Below are 18,219 nucleotides of genomic sequence, written 5' to 3' on the forward strand. Positions count from 1 at the left end.
AGTTGAAAAAATGTATGCACAGAGAGACCATATATAGTGTGCGTGCGTGAACAATCACACACATTTTGAGAAATTACTAAACTCACTTGTTGCCAACTTCCCTTTGTCTTCTCTGAATGCTATTGCTCCCTGTGAAGGGGAAGAAGGTCACCAGCAACTAAGGAAATATATCCACTAAGCTTTATGACACAAATGCATAGTGCTTAGAAGTTCAAACTAGTTTCCTACTGAACAGCCTCTTTCATATGCAAAACTTCAATGACATTGGCTTATTTCACTTGACTTAAATTGTAATATCTTACAAAGCTGGACATGGGAAGAGGTTGCAGGCCTCCTCTTCTGGAATGGGTTTGGTGCTGCTGTCACAGTAACTCTCAGATACCTCTTCGTGAGTCTTTCTATTGACGCAGTGAAAAATTGGGTACTGTGACCCTGAAATGAAGAAAAAAATTAGACGATGTATTGCAAAAGACTCTGCAGTATAAGCCATAACAGTAGTGTCCAACATTGATACAGAAAGGAAATGCATAACTTAACAACATGAAATACAGACTAAGATTTTATCCAAAATTTCCAGATGTAAGAGCTGAATGCTGTACTGTTTACACTGTAGTATTAAGAGAAGTCCTTAGGAAACGGGAAGTACAGCATGGCATTGTAGGAAAGGCTCACTAATTGCCAGTCCCTTTCCATCCCTCTTGCTTCCCACTTCTCCTCTATGAAAACCTCAATTTTCTAAAGTCATGTTATTGCTGTTCCAGCAACATCCAATGAGGCAAAGATATGGCTGATGGAATCCCTGTGAAACCTTCCCATAAAGATCAGAAATCTGTTGACAAAGACAGAGCAAGCACTGAGGGTGTATATGATAAAGCTGGAGAGGCCAAATGGAAGGATAAAGAATGCCAAAGAATGTTGAGGAAAGCAGCTGTGTATTAAGGGTGTGAGAGCAGTTTGCCATAAAATCTTGAAATATTTCCTTTCAGAGGCAAATGCTGTAAATTCCCTTTTAATTTACATACTGTGTATTTCACATTTTAAATGATGATGTTTTTACTGATTTAAGTACTAATGTAAGCACACATAATAGTAGTGTGCTGACATGTCTTTTGCTTGTAAGGTAACAGAAAACGCCAGGTTCAGCAATGCCTTGTGCATACAAGAGCTGCTGAATAGTCAAAATGCTGCTTCCCTCCCACGTTGGAACCCTCCTGTCTGCCATTTACTTTCTGTGCATGGTGTATGAAGCGCTTACCTTTCCCACATGTAGTCGTGCACTCAGTTTTCCCAATCTGTTTCCAGTTGTGTTCTCGGTTTTGCCTTGGTGGTTGCACAGCAGGCACCTGGTGCTCGGGCTGATGAGCGGGAAATCTTCCTGGCTGAATAACTGGAAAAGTTCCAGCGGACTGTGCAGTAAGAGTGTCTGTCTCCCTACGCAAATCCTCATCCTCGTGATTTGTACTTTCTGGCATTCCTAACTGACCATTCAAGGGCTCCCCTGATGATGGACAATAACAAAAAAAGTAAAATAATGGGTCTCAATTGCAAATATCAGTCTTTGTTGTCAAACAGTAATTATCACAACTGGAGCATTGTTAAACTTCAAAGCAGCTTTAATCTGCTGTGCAGAGACCTCCTAATAGTGTCTTGGAAATATTGTGTTGTTTTAAACGAAGATAACCAAGTCTCAGCTAGCAAATACATTAAAAACTGAAGAATCTCCAACCACACTGTAGAGTTAATGCACCCAGTGTCAAAATTTCCCAAAGCCTTTTTTTTAAACCATGTTCTGTATTCTGTGCCTCTGCATGTCACAGCACAGCTGCTTCTTGTTATGGAAAGACTACAAATGCACTTAGAAATTTGTAAAGGCATGTCATGAACATGAAAAGTAGGATGAAACTCGCTTACAAATTTTGTACTATCCTTCAGAACTCCACACCAGTACACACAGCACATACCCACGGCTCAGGAGCACGAGCTGTCCAGATTCTAGCTTGGGAAGACAACAGTTTTGTGTTTGATCCTCTCCAGGTGGGAGAGAAAAGAGAAACTGTGAATGGCTTGTTTTAAATTATCTCAAACTCTGACCAGGAAAAATCATGTTCTACTTCATTTCTGAGGCACAGTTGTAACACTCCAGCTCATGCAAAGTCATGGTTAACATTTTACAACAAAATTGTTACTGGAAGTAGAAACATGTGACCAGAGTCCCTGCTACAGTATAAATATTGCCTGCCAGTATTAATTCACAGAATTATCTATGCAGACTTCTCTTTCAACATGTAGGGTGAAATTCTGGGCCTCTCCCACACGAATGGCAGCATTTACACTGAATTTAATGGTATTAATTTCTCTATTAGCTTACTGGGTAGCAAAATATGTTTAATAATAGGAAATAGTGGCATTTTACCTGGCCTCCTGTGAGCAAGCAACTGAGGACTAATGACATTGTCTCCTGGAATGATATACTCATAATGTATACCTGGGTTAGGCTGCTGATGTATCATCTAAAAAGAAAAACAGCCATATATTCAGTTCTTCCACTTGTTATATTACTAATACTTATATATGTACTTGAACTGATCAACTATGTAGCATTATGTATCATTGGTCAGGATATAAAAAAGGGTTAATACCTGCCTCCAAAAAATGCCAAAAAATATATACTTGTTTCTGGAAAAAATAAGAAAATACAGGTTACTGCCTTTGCAAACTGAGCTCGCTTGTGATGGCAGAGGATCTGTTTCTCTAGATCTTTCTTGAGAAATGCAAAGCTGACACGCTCAGGGCCAAGGTGCAGCTATGGGCTGCACCAGCCCTGGCCTGGCCTCTGGTCACACCAGCCTCAGCAGCACAAGAGATGGTCCTACGGTCACCAAAACATCCTCAAATAGAAGGAGCTTGACAGATACCTTTAAGGAAACCTAAGCAGAGAAGAATGCATACCACAGAGCCTAATCTACAAATCCAGACAACTGCCTTTTTTAAGGTTTATCAGCTATGCTTGGATGGAGCACATGCACGCAGCACATACATGTTTTCTCTGTGTACTGTCTCACAAATCAAACTGTTCCTGTCATCACCGTGCAGCTACCTCTGCAGGACTCCATGGAGGCTCAACAATCAACTAGCTGAATAACTAACATTGTGTCACTCTCACCTTAAGCATTGCTCAATATAGATCAAGTGAACAGATTACAAAGACCCACAAACTGATTACAGCAGCTGAAGGGCACCTGTGCAACCCTCCTGCATCCACCCATGCCAATTTTCAACTGAGTGAAGATGTAATATAAGTGCAGACAGACTCCCACTGCTATACAGCTAGCAACTACCACTATGTCAAGGTGTTTGTTGTGAAACACGGGCAGGAACCAGAAGGTTTTCTCCTTTAAATGTGAAAATGAAGCTGAGTGGTTCCACAATGCTGCTGTGCAAGGCCATGTGAACTGCCATGGGCACACTGCTGAAAGTCAGTGTCACTTCTGGTGTGCCTGTTTATGCAGTCAGGCTCGAGCAAGAGCTGACTTTATGAAAACTTTTAAAAACTGTTAGCAGCACACTCCATACCCAACTGGCTTGTATAATGTTATGTTGCTGCTGCTGAGAACCTGAGCATACTCACGCTAGAAATGCTGAGATGCCATCAGCTGCTAATTTCACTTGTTGAGCTTTGATTACTTCAGTACTGCTTCTACTGACACTGCACACTGCTAATTTAGAAGTTCTGAACTCCTTGTGGGGATTGGTCTGGTAGAAGCCTCAGATTACACTTAAAGTACCTTTTGAAAACAAACAAACAAACAAAACCCCTCACACACACAAGATCAACCACCAGAGCTTGTACTAGCTCTGCGGTTCTGACAAACCATGGGTCAAAAAGAAGAAAGTCATGCTCTGCCAATGGCTTTATGTCCCAGCAGAGCACACGTATGTTTCAAGGTTTCACCAAATCCATCACACCAATCAACACCAACTACAGGTTCAGACCTTTGTTTTTCCTTTTGTCGAAATAACTTTTTCCTTGCCAAATATAATAGCTGTTCCTCAAAACTCTGTCCCTCAGAGATCACTCACTTTTCTGAACCATCTAGTAACACATTGCCTGTAATATTTTTTTTTTTTTAAGGGTTGGTCCTTCCCATATAACTTTTTTATCCAAAAAATACACCCTCTTTGTGTTTGGTCCCAAGAGAACTGAGCACTGGGAAGCTGACTTCAGCAGAACCAGGACCCTGTTCTTAAGATGGTTCCAGGAACAGCTTTCCAATGGTTCCCATGTTTTTTCTATCACATTTGTCAAAACAACTGAAAGGCACATGTTACTAAGAGCTTAGCTGATGAAATCCCTATGAATATATTGTCATAGTTCTCCTGAAGAGAAATACCTGGAATTATACAACAGTTTTGCTTTGAGTTAGTGGACCTACGTCTTTGTAACAACGTATACTTCACACTTAGACAAAACGTGCATTTCTTTTTATCTTGCTAATTATAACCTGCTCTAATTTAGAGAGCTTTTTCCTCTCCATTTTTAGAGTGGAAGAAAGATAGCATTATCTCAGGAAAAAGGAATAGAAAGACGTTTGGAATTTGCATCTGCAAAACTCTTCATTTTCCACATAGAACATAAAAATGGTGAGTATGGATGGAAAGAGAATTACATGAGTCAGGAACTGCAAGACAAAGTCTGAAAAAAGCCATCTGTATCCGCATAGCTACAAATTTCAAACCCATAAGAGACACTGAGTTATACTGATCATCTAGCATTATCCATTTTTATACTTCCACACTACACTGAAAAAGACCCTAAACCATCAGCTTATAATGAGTTGCAGGATTCCTCATATCTACAAGAAACATCTCAGGTAAGAGTCCAGTCGAATTAGAACTGGCAACCCACAGCAGCAGCCACAGAGTAAAACTCCTAAAGCTGTGCCCATCACACCAGCTTTCTTATATTCTTTGCAAAAGAAAAAAAAAGATACTAAGCCTAAATGAAAACATTAAAATATGATAAATCATTACATATTAGGCATCAATCAGCTGACAATAAAAACTCAAAACCAAACCTCAGCTCACAGCATCCTACTCAATGACACATATATTTTAAAAACATGGAGTCTGCATCGCAGAATCTAGGAGCCCAAACATTTAATCTTCTAGGCTTTTGCCAGTCTTACATTGCAATCAATCAGGAATTATCAAAAAAAGAAGTAATGTTTGCATAATTATTACATTGCTTTATTAATACACCATATAGCAGATGGAGAATAACTTTGCCAACATCTAACTTTTCCCAGCTGAGTAACCGGGGTACTTACTATTCATTTTTCTATTAAATAACCCAGCACACTCACTTTAGCACTGCAAGACATAAAACCCTGTAGTCGGATAAAACAACCATCTCACCAGTTAGTCTAGCTTTTTCAATTAATGGACCTCCCCCTGTGAAAGTGTATCATCTCAGAATACACCATTTATCTTTGAATAAGTTGTAATCAGCTCCAGTTATATTTTTTATTTCAACATGATGCAGTAAAACCTGTCCCACCTGATGTAAACAGCTTTTTCAGTTAGATTCCCTCCTCTTAGTCACAACTTGTCTTCTCTCTTCCTTTCTCAAATGCCTATTATCTATGGTCTCCTAGCACAGTTTTGTATTAAAACTGCTCGGTTTCAAATCCCGCATTCTATAGTTTTTTGGACTTGTGTTTCTTTTAAAGAAAACTGAAACAGTATCACTCTGCGAGAGGCCTTGTCTGATTTAGATATTTGCTTCAGTTCACTGTAAAATTAAACTAAGCCAAATTTTCCTAAGCAGGAAGGTATCCTGAGAAAATGCAGTTCAGCCTCGCCACCCCCCCCAGGTATTTGTATGCTTTATCTCTCTTTTACCAAACATGAAAAACTGGGTTTACTTGATCAATGAAGTCTGAGAGAAAAAGGCTTTATCATTATTTAGGTTTCCTATGATCTGGAGCAAGATGGGAGCAAGATGGGAGCAAGAGCGAGCAATAGTATAATATCAAAAACAATGTCTCAAAATGAAAGGAACAAACCAGTAACAAAATATTGATAATGAATGCAATTTTAGAGTTACATGTTAACGATGAACTGACCATTTTTTTTTCAATCAAGAAACTTACATAGACATCAAGGACTTCATTTGTTGGACCATCAGCTAAAAACGACTCTCCTGCAGTGCTGGAGATTTCATTTGGGCGTTTATAAGTGAACATTGTCCCACCACCTTCATATCTCCCAGGTCGATCAATTGCCCAGTTTCCATTGATGATGGACCGCCCTGATCGACTCCGCAATGCTGTAGAGGATGGGGACAGAAACAGAAGGACATTGATCAGAGTAAATCGCCTTCACATGCTGCTGCCAAATCAAATCCCCAAAGCTGCATTACACTGTTGGGTGTTCTCTGAGGCCAGAGGACAAACCTGTGTAGCTGTTGAAAAGAACAGTGTTATGTTAGTATTTGAGAAAAAAAGGTTAAAAAAAAAAGCTTAGAAAACTTTGTCAGAACATTTAGTATGTTTATGCTGCAAGAAAAGAAAGAAAAATCAAAGACAGCTTGGCAAACTTTCTCGGTAGTTTCCCATAGGTTGTTGTGTGCCCTTCGGCCAGGCAGCAGCACACACTGACCATAGGGGGACCCAAGGAAGTCGCTGTCCCCTCCACTTCCTCTCCCGTGAATTGACTATTTCATCATTCAGATAGAACAAAACACAGAGGCGGATACAGAAAATCAGTACATTATACAATGCAGAAGCACCAAACAATCTGGGGACACATGAATATCCTGGGTTGCCAAATACTCCAGTTATTCTTCACAAAGCCATTTGGCTAGTCCCTCCATTTCCTTCTCAGAACACAACTTCTTTCCCAGACCATCTGCAGAGCCCCAATCTGCGGCACTGTTTGGAAAGGAAAACTCTCTGAAAATGCCAGAAGGATCTCCTATGTTAGAAAAAGTGACTTTGCAGATCATATACTAGTCAAGGAAGCATAAAATCTGGATTCAATATCCAGTTGTGCAGGGCATTCCCTTTGTCATCATGGGCAAGTCATTGATTTCCAGCTGCTCCTGTTCCTTCTTCCTACTTCGTTTATCTATCCGACTATAATTTTAAACCCTTAAGGGTAGAAACTCCTGCCACATACATGTGCATAATTTTATGCAATATTAAAGTTATATGTTCTAAACCACAGTAATATCTTGAGGGTGAAACCATATCAGACATTGTTTAAATACACAGAAAAGACATGACTTTCTCTAAAAGCTTTACTTAGACCTTCAATTTTACTACACTAGAATTTGCTTTTAAATACAGACTTTAAAACAGACAACTAAACATACTATCATCCTTGGCTGTATATTGCTTGGCAATTTACTTTTTAATGCAAATCCAAGGCATGAGCTTTGAACATACAGAAATTTACGGTCGAGGACCTAGTTATTCTAGAGACTGTTTCTTCTTTGTTCTGTCACAGCAACTGTGATACTCAGTTAAAACGCTCTCAGCACAATATGCAACTATTTATACTGCTGGGAAAAAACTTTAAAAGCCTACACACAAGGCCTAAATGACGGGAAATTAAATTTGTGCCATTAATTCTGAAGTAATACATATTAGAGAAGAAATTTAAATTGTTCTTACATATTCCAGACATCCAAATTAACTGAATTAACCAACAGATGCAGTCTTGCTGCTTTTGCTGCGGGCCTCTCAGAGACGAACATCCATGTGACTGCGTGGTGAGAAACAGTCACAGAACAGCAATGTAAAGGGGCAGTATGTTATGATAAGAAAAGACAGCAGTAGAGAACCACACTGCAGTAAAATACTGCTATCAATGTAATCTCTTTATTTCATGATGGGTCTGAGATCTTCCTCAGAGACAGAAGCTTAATCTTGCTCAGACTCTCTAATATACCTGTTCTTACAGATAATCCCACCATAGTTTTCAAAAAAATCTTTCATTTCTTATCTACCTGCAAAAAGAAAATACTATTTACTTGCTTAAAGGTAAACATTTTACAGTTAATCTTTGCAAACAGAAATGCTCATTTTCTGCCACTGCAGCAGTCAGTCATTTTCCTTTTGGAGTATTCATTAACCTGTTCCTCTCTGATTGTCTCTTGCCAATGCATCTTCCTCTTCACTCAGTTCTGACTGTTTCTTCTTTTGCCTCTGACTCCAAAAGCCACGCTGGTGCATTAGCAAAAGGAAAATGCAGGGACAGCAGATCAGAACAGGTGATTAACTAGTGCTGCAGTAAATACTATAGGCTTTGAGAAACAAAACTGATTGATCATATAGCCATATGATCTATTCATGCACAGACACGGCAGCGGGTTCAAAGTCTCGACAGCTTCGATAAAATCTCCAAACAAATTTCAGATTTAATCTGCATGTTACAAAAGGGCATACATCTTCAGAAGATCATCCAGTATTGCCCCATGGTTTTTAATACAGTCTTCTCCGATAGGTATAAGTAACAGGCAACTGAAAGGAGAACACATTAGCTAGTCTATCCTTCCCCTTTTGTTGGGTCTTTTTGATAAGATGAGAAGTAAAATGACACAGACAGACTCTCCAACTACAGTATTCTCACACTTTGACTTCTAATACTCTGGCATATATGAGTTACTGCGGAACACGCACACAGTGATATATGACATGATATTTGCAAAATATGTGATTATATGGCATTTATTGTGCTTCAGTGTCACTATTGCTCAGGCACACAGACTCAGTCCCACTGGAGACCAGTGTGAAACAATGAAAATCTAACCAGAGACCTTTTGAAAACAGATATAAATAGTAGTGATAATCAACCAGAGGATTGATTTACATCCTTTTACTCACCCAGCTGCTAGAGAAAAACTGTAAATCTATATCTGTATATGGGCTGGAGCTTTTTAAATAGGGAGTTCAGGAAGCAGATTAGATGATGCAACTGAAAAAGTTAATTAAAGCAGAATTTCAGCACTTTGGCAATTCTTCCACTGCAAGGCATAAGCAGGCCTTATAAATTGCTTTTTGGGTTTCATTTTCAGGTTTTTTTCTCTTATTGCTTCCTCTCTTTAAAATTACTTTAATGAAAAGCCTTTTCCCATTTTTCAAACAGGTGTTTTTGAGTGATTGATGACTTTTAATATTATTATTCATAAGTACAGAATTAATAACACAGGATTTCCATGCTTCCACAGGGAATAAGTTACACAGAGGCAATACTGCCAAATGTTGAGATATGACTCTAACTAGCTCACCTAGAGCACACAATTAGTTTCTAAACGCATTTATTGTAGGACATGCTAATATTAAGGGAAAAAAGCAGATAAAAGAATAAGAGGAAACAACAGAGATGATGTGTATCTTTACACTAGTGTTAGGTTTACAAGGCCTCTAGCACAAAAATAAACCTGCTTAGTCCTCTTTAGCATGATAGGCTTTATTGAAGTCAGGAAAGCGTGGAGGCATTAATGGTATGCTGTTAACTATATATGCAAGTGTTGCATGTTGGGATCTCAATAACCACTACCACAATTAAAGATACAACAATCCACTTCTGCACCAAGAGGGTTTCAATTCCCAATTTGTATCAAAGTGTACAGACTGCAATGAGTAAAAAAATCTTGTAAGGAAGGAGACCAGTCCTAAACAAAGTCATTGTATTTTATGAGTAGTACATTTCAGTCCTCTACCCTAAAGTGGAAGTAAGGGGCAAGTTATCAAAAGGTCAGCACAGTATTTGCTGAAGGCAAGTATCATCCCAACAATTATGGGAAATGAGCAGGTTTCCTATTATTCTGTGAATGAGCTAAACTAAAAGGACTTACACAATTATCTACACAATGATAGTATATGATAAAGAATTATGAGCTTTTAGCTTTTTTTTACCTAGCCATTCCCTATAATTATATACCTCAAATACACTTTAAGTACTATTAAAATAATCTATAAAAAGCTCATTCTCTTGCACAGAAATTTCCCTCAATTTGAAAGGTTGGAAAAGGTTGGAGGATGACTGAATTCCCAGTTCCACTACAGTCAATGTAAATATTCTGCTGTTTCCAATGGTATATAATTTTACCCTTGTTCAGGTTGGTCCCAAAAATACTGAAGAGTTAGTACAGAAGAGCTGGCACAAAAGTAGACTGATATGAAATTGGGAGAATATAAAAGACAGCACTGAAAACCAGAGGAACAGAGTAAGAATCACGCATGTCTTGTACGTGTAGATAAACTATGTTAAATACATATGCAGTTGCACATACACTGTTTTAGGAAACACAGTACCTCAAGAGAACTGTAGTGGTTCAAAAGGACATAGCAACTGAACAGCATGTATGTAACTTACAACTGTAACCTGTAATTCTTTTTTTATAAAGCATTTCAAAAAGTCTTTTCACATTCTGACTTACACATCCTTAATTTCTTTCTTTAAATAAGACAGAGCATAACTAAAGTTAAAGTTTCTAAGTGGAACTCTCAGAACTTCAGCTCTTATAAGGCTTAACAAGAATTTCAGTCTCATCCCAACAAAATAGCATGGCTTGAATTTTTAGTTATGTATTTCCTATCATACCTCAGTAACATCGGGAAATACTCTTCACTGGCAATAGCTGTAAAGCAAGTATTTAGAAATAACAAACAACATTTGGGACTAGTAATCTCCAGGAGGGATACGTTTCCAATGTAGCATGTGATATTTTAGCTATGCAACTCCCACTGAACCTGCAGATTATAGTATTTGGCTTAGTTACACAATTTCAGTTAGAATCTGGTTCTTATATTTTAGGAGTTGATCAGACTGGCTGCTAATGGCTCTGAACGTGATGGCTGAGCCTTCTGGCACCGTGCAGCTGCACATTACTTAGCCCAGCACAGAAACTCAGCACATATTTGGAGTAAGTCCTATGGGTGGATAAATGCAATTGAATTATCTTCTGAACTAGACACTACCTCAGTCAGAAGGGCCAGAGCAGTGAAATGCACACGTGCAAATACCCAACTCTTTTCTCCAGCTGGCATAACAAAAAATGTTTTGTACCTACTTGCACTCCTGACAATTGCCAAGAACTGGAATAGTTATAAGACAGCTAAGTTAAAACATCAGATTGTGATATCTCTGCAGAAAAACAGCACTGTATCTCATGAGAATCAAATGTTGAAGTAAAAAGAATTATAACTGCTTCTTATTTTGCTACATAGCTTTAATTCCTTGCAATGAAAAACTGGAGCTAATGGATATTCCTAAGCTGTTTCGAATTTCAAGTGGAATTTCTCAAGAATTTTGGATGCTGTGCATGGTGAAGTTCAATACTGTAACTCAAAACGCACAGATCTGTGAGCCACAAAGCACTGCTGGGTCCCCTAGCTCAGACATCCATTCCTCTGGCTCAAGGTCTGTCACCCCACTCTCTGGAGGCCTTTTGAACCTCGTGTCTGATTTCAGGCAAGTCTGACAAAGGTGTTGAAATCTCAGACATAGTAACATGTGAACAAATGCTGACGACAGGATAGATGAGAAATGTAAACCAGTTTTTCCCCACTGAAAAGCAGGTTCCAGCACGAGCCCCCAGCGATCTGTAACGCCAGGTCAGCAGCGTGTGCCCAGTTTGGAATCAGGGCTGGGACACTAGGTAGATCTGAACAGGGCACTGGCATCGAGAGAGACCAGAGGTTATTATGGGTGGGAGATGATTGGCTTTGATTAATTCAATTGCCGTTACAGTAGGGATACAGGAGCTTTGATTAAGTCAGTTGCCGTTACAGTAGGGATACAGGCCACAAACTAAACGAGACAGACAGACTTAGTTCCACTGTCTATGTTCAGCCCTGAAAAGATGTTCAGTTCTTCACCTACTCTCTCTTCCAATAAAAGCTGACAACAGCATAGTAAACCTCCATCTTCAGCTTAAAACAACATTAATTTACTACAGATCCATCCAAGCATTTGGCCCTTGGCAAAGAAAAATGCTATGTGCACTAGTGAAAGGCTGTCTGCATTCACCTGCGAACACTCTGCCAGAAGATGAATTCCTGGCACGATAAGCTGGGGGATCAGAGGAACGCTGGAAATACAGCAAGTCAATTCAGCATCGGTATCTATTTTCTTATACATTATTTTCTGGCTATAAGGGCTCGGGGCAGTCTTACACACGTTATTGTTTGTGTTGGTCTGCACATTTAAACATCTAAAAGATGCTCTGGGACTGAACTGATTTGATATTTATTTGGCAAAGCTATCAAACCATGTGAAGCACACAACTGATACCTGGAGTTAAGCCCAGAAACTTATAGACATGACAAAAATGGAAATAATCTCATTTTAATGATGATTTTTATAGGGCCAAGAACAATGAAAAATGACTGAATTATTTAATGAAAAGCATCATAGGATTATCGCAAATACAAATCATTTCAGTGTATCGGTTCTCATTGTGTCATTGTTCTTTATTCCCAAGCTAACCTACAAAGCTAATGAAACAAAAATTTTCCCTGATGAAACTTTTCCATGGAAAAAAAAAAATTAATTCAAAAGTTGTGGGTCTATCCCCAGAACACTAAGTCAGTCTGGCTAATTAATGGCAGTATTTTGTCTGCAGCATAGATAAAACAGTGGAGTCCAAATTCTGAAGAGATAATAGAGGAAAATGAGCAAAGTATTACTAGTACAAGCCACATAATTATTTTGCCATTAGGAACTAAATAAAGTTCTTCCAAGCATATGTGGGAAAGAACTTAAATAACAAGAAAGCTGGGTTTTTTCCTCCTTTTACCCAGAAGTTCTTTTCTCCCATCCACGCTGTGCAAGTAGATCTCTTGCAAACTGCTCTGCAGACAGCTGTTAGTATTTCTCAAGTTTGATTTCTAGACCTTCTGCTTCCAGTCCCATAGATCTCCCGATGAGGACACCGAGCAAAGACTGTTACACACGTACCCTAATACAAGTCCAGATTTTCCAGAGGAGCTCGGGGAATCTCAGTAGCAACAACAGGCCAAGTTCATGCTCCTACACCATGAAATATGACCACAATGAACTAATCATGCTGAACATTACATATTCAACATTTCAGAAGCAATTTTCTTACTTCTCCTTTACAATTCCACCTTAGAAAATAAAAATCCTTGCCTTTATGTCTTTTATTAACTCAGATTAAAATTTTATAAGCTCTATCTTCTCCCTTTAATGGAATTTCTCAAGTATCACCTATTCAGAGCTATAAAAAGTTATAAGCTATAGCCATAAATTATATAAACCATAATCTATTTTTTCTGCATTTCAGACAGCATTTTTCACACCGTTTAGGATTGAAGCCCCGAAGAGAAACACTTTGCACTATTTCTATGCACATCGTATTCCACTGCACAAGTACCTGAGAGAGCCCATCCCATTCCCTCATACACTAACAGAGCAAACCATCGCTTCTTGGAGGGTAAGCTGTTTATCTGCATACACTGCGATACAGAAATGCCTTGTGGTATGATTCTGCAAACAAATCTGAATTCAAGTGTCATTCTGGGATCGAGTGCCACTCCAGCACATTGGCCCACAGTCTAGAATCCTGCTGGCAACAGAAGGAGATGGCCAGAGTGGCTGGAACTGTCTTAGTCAATGTTCATGCTGTTTCAAGGAGCCACTGCCAGTGCAAAGCTCGACTGCACTCTCCTCCACAATGTCTCACCAGGGTACAAGCATGCTGGTGCCTTGCTTTCCAGCGGGAAAGGGCATGGCTTGGGAGAAACTCCGCTGCACTGCACTGTAAATTCTCCTCCAGTATAGTTGATAGCCCCAGTGACCCAGAATCAAGGGTCTGAGATCTTCTGCTCAGGCTGAGCTCTGCCTGCACAGCGCTCAACATTGTTTCTCAGGCGACCCTTCGTAGCACGGAGGTCCCTGGCACAGCACTCCTCAGCTCAAGAGGAAAAGATTTCACCCAACACATACATTCCAACTGCAGCTTTTTTATGGTTCATAGCACTGATTCCAATAGTTAATCATGTGAGCACTACTTCAATAGCTACCCTGCTACCATACTATTAATATTAATGATAAAGCATTATCGAAAATTTGTTGACAACCAGGAACTATAAGCTCAAGTAAACTAAAATAACCTTTTTAAAACAGTAGTTTTCTTTATGGCTCTTCTCCAACCAAGCTTGTTGTGCGGCCTTCATTCAATTTCAGCTGCTAAACTGGAAGCATACAATGGATGTTCCAACTCACCTCTTATTCCTGACCAATACAGAAATGATGTAAATACTGATCAAAATATGAAGAACACTTTTTTTTGGAGAGAAGAACGCCAAAGAGGGTCAACTACATAAACTTAGGAGAAGCTCTAGGATCCTTTAGAAGATGGGCATGTGGTGTGCAACTGCTTTATATACCACACAGCACAACTGGTAGTAACAGCCCATGTTCGCACACCTTGTATGGTTATTATAAAGCTACTGAATTTGAGAAACAGTCATTCAATAAAGCTATCAAGTCACCTACATTTAAAAAAAACTGCACAACATAAGTCTAAACTATTTAAGTGAATCAAAGAAGTCTATATCAGAGATTATTATTACCAATCCAAGTAAACAGCAAACTACAGATCCTTTGATGACTTTTGGTAGTTATATAAATCCAGGTTAAAATTCTTCCTAGCATCTTAAAGAATGCATTGGTAGAGTGAGTTTTTGTTTGAATGGGTTTTGGCATTTCCCATTATAGTCCCTTTCAATTAGCATCTTCTTTACTTTCTCTACTCCTTTTGTTTCTTTCCTATTTACTAATTTTTTGTTTCAATACTAGCTGACAAAAAAACTCCACAATCTAAACTCAAACACAAGCCCTGCCCACCTCATCCAAAGAAACCATAACCAGCTGATCCAACATCAACTCTTTCACTCAAGCCAATAAAGTCATTGCATACATCTGCACTGACAGTCTCTTCTGCTCGAAAAAGCGAAACCACAATGCAAAATCACACCAAACAAAGCCAAGGTAAAAAAAGACGCAGAGTAATATCACAAACCACTTCAACATAAATAACGCACTAGCTGAGCAACACACACAGCCAAAAAGCAGCAAATACCGTTCTCTGAACAGGGAAATTCTCTGAAGCTCAGAGTCACTGCCCACGATGAGCTGATGGAGTCGTCTTCTTTGCTCAAAGGAGTTCTTCAATACTCTTCTCAAATACATGATGTAAATACACTGTTTCTTCCCACTTCTAAATGCATTGTGAAGAGAAAGGCTGCAAGCCTTTATTAGAAGTTTTTTCAGTTATTACATTCCAGAAAAGATGGATGCGACGTGCCTCATCAAAACGGAGCTACATGTCAGTCACTCTGGGACACAGACTGTCACCACCCTGGAGCAGGGCAGGAAGCCCAGCACTTTACCCAGCAACTGAAGCTGCAAACAGCTCAAGATCTTTAATCCACCCATCAATGACCAATAATGGTTTCCAACCCTTACTCAGACAGGATAGTATATTAAAGCAGCAGAAACAGGACAACACACAATTGGATTAAATTTCTAGAGAATGATCTATACTATTGCTCCAAAGCTGTAGTCTCTGTGTTAGTGGCTGCATACATACATGCACACATACAGGCCTGGGAGTCGCCAATATGTCCACATTAACACCTGTTCAAAGACAAGAAATATCGCTGCACCCTGAGCTGTCCACAAACCCTCTCATGGTCACCCTGGCTGCCAAAGACCAAAAAAACCCAAGGTTACTGCAACCTCAGCTTTATGTAACATACCAAACATAATAGACTAATAACATATTCAGGAGCTCTTCTTCCATCTCTTAGGTTCATTTCTGTTTACACTATATAGGAAGATACCATAAGTCTGATACTGTGAAGGTAACATTTCTCATTTAAACTGCAGACTGAAAGACATATTTGTCTGCCTTCTTTTAACCAATCCCTGTTTCAGTGTTTCCAAGCTGACAGCCTACTTAACTAACAATTAGTTACTTCTAAACTAAATATCACCCTCACATTATTTAAGGACCATAACTCCTAGGGAAAATATCTGACCATGAATTGACAATGTGAAGTAAATATTAAAGATTGTTCTGGGCAATATTGATCTGTGTATATTCCAAGTCCAGTGAGTTTCAACGCTGCATATTTTTCATTTATAATCCCATCAAAAATCCACCCAGTAACTTCAGTGATTAAGAGCATTTCCTGATTAACTTCGGAGAAGACAGAAACAAACCCCACCCTAAATACTGAAACACATATTGGTTCCCTTTACAATGACTTACTGTCAGATAGAGTTTAGGATAACGGTCACTTGAGAGAGAAAAGAATTTTTGGTAATTCAGTGGAGAGATAAAGTATTTTCCATTTTCATACCAGGATAGATCCACAAACACAGATGACTTTATTTTGTTTTGCCTTTCTTTCCCATTCGTCTAACGCATCTTTCTCTCGACTCTGTCTAACACAAAATCTATTCCATGTGTTTGCAAGTACATCTTCATTATAGGTATTATTACCACTATTATTATTATTATTAAGTTTTAAAGCTCTTTATTCAAATCAGGTGTTACTACATATTGCTTTACTTCCCAGTCAAAGAGCCAGGTTGTTCAGCTGGCTGCAGCAGCACCATTGCAATGAAATCAATGGCACCATTGTAATTCCCGGCTGCTGAGGATCTGCCCCTGCTTGTTTGAACAGCAGCTTTGTTACATCCACAAGCACGTAGACATAGGAGTCTGCCCAAAGTTCAAAAGCATTTTTAATATTTGTGCACTTCTTTTCAAACACTTTTAAAGTTATTTGGGCAGTAGAAAAAACACTTTATCCAGCTAGGCTCCAAAACTGTTTAACACAGTTAATTGCAGTAGGGGTGCTTAATGGGCATTTTCAGGCTGCTCCTTATCCTGTTCACAGGATCGCGAGGATCCAATTAATTAATGTCAGAAAAACACTTTGAAGATAAGAAGCACTTTCTGTGACAATTTTCTCAAAGAACCAAGGAGCTTTTGTTCCATTAGCCAAATTCTAGATGGAGGCATGAAATACAAACCCATACACCAGTGGATTTCAGCAGAAAACATCAGCGAGAGAAGGTGAAGGGAGGGCAGCCTTGCACAGCAAGAACTTTTGGTCACTGTTCCCACCTTCCCTCTGGAGCTATTTACCATGCTGAATAGATTTTAAGTGCTAAACAGCTGCACTACTATCTATCATTAACTTTACAAGGCAGTGTCTTGACATACTTTTGGAAAATCTTAACGCTCTATTGAAGCCTGGGAGCCTCTCAAAGAATGAGAAATGTAGGCACCTCTGCTTGTACACTTAGGCACTATGTATGCAAAGCCATTCACAACATGAAAGGTCTGGCCCCTTACTGCATTCCCCCAGAAGGTCAGTTCTAGGATTTTTCATATACTGATCTGGACTCTATGAAAGCCGGATCATCGTGACAGTCAAGTGGTCAAAAATAAATATTTAACTTGAATCCACTATTATTGCTGCTGGGGATGCAAATATGCACCCTCACTTTCATCTCTGTTGTGAAACCAAATACTTTGCAGAGGATCAGTATAATTTATCTGATGCGCAACATGCTCTGTCACTGTATTCCTTTGTTTCACTGCACAGCACTCTCAGTTTTGCATTCTTACCTTGAAGCCTAACAGATAACTTATTAACACTTTAATACTAAGGAGAGTTGAGGGTCTCTAAGCTTCTTTAGAGTACTCCTCAGCACCTGCAGAATTAAGGCCAATGGAGATGCATCTAACTAATTCTGGGTTCCAACATGCCTGGTTTTGCTTGGACTTCGGAGGAATCCTGACCATATTACTATTATTTTCTTCTTAAAAGAAGTGATGAAGCTAATGGACTGAAAAAAGCCTTCATTAGTTTACTTCCAGAGAACTGTTAAATCGCTATTGCTTCATCTGCATTGGGGATGATATTGAAATAAAACAAATTATTACATCCTATTCCACACTTGCTGTTTCTTCCTCCTGAATCTTTAGAGACATTCTAAGGTGGGAACAAAACTCTTCCATTTGATTTCACCTTTGCTTCAAAAGTATATGCAGTAGAGACTGGGATGCTAAAGACACAGCACACATTCTAAACCGAAAACCAACAGAGAACAGTGGATTTTAAGATTCCTTATTTGCTTTGTTTCTCAGTTTAACTTTCAACTTCA

At 39.1% G+C, this 18,219-nt stretch overlaps 1 protein-coding gene across 1 annotated transcript in view; it reads right to left on the bottom strand.

Annotated features, from left to right (window-relative positions):
- The window catches only part of THSD4 (thrombospondin type 1 domain containing 4), a gene marked incomplete at both ends in the record, with an annotated part of 242,988 nt that overhangs the window by 16,377 nt on the left and 208,392 nt on the right, over positions 1–18,219 (bottom strand). The window contains 4 exons of the mRNA XM_080351008.1: positions 303–432; positions 1,256–1,498; positions 2,414–2,510; positions 6,153–6,328. Of these exons, the coding sequence (XP_080207134.1) occupies positions 303–432; positions 1,256–1,498; positions 2,414–2,510; positions 6,153–6,328 (646 nt within the window). The remainder of the gene's footprint in view (positions 1–302; positions 433–1,255; positions 1,499–2,413; positions 2,511–6,152; positions 6,329–18,219) is intronic.

The sequence above is a fragment of the Nesoenas mayeri genome (genome assembly GCF_963082525.1).
Source record: "Nesoenas mayeri genome assembly, chromosome: 11".
NCBI lineage: Eukaryota > Metazoa > Chordata > Aves > Columbiformes > Columbidae > Nesoenas > Nesoenas mayeri.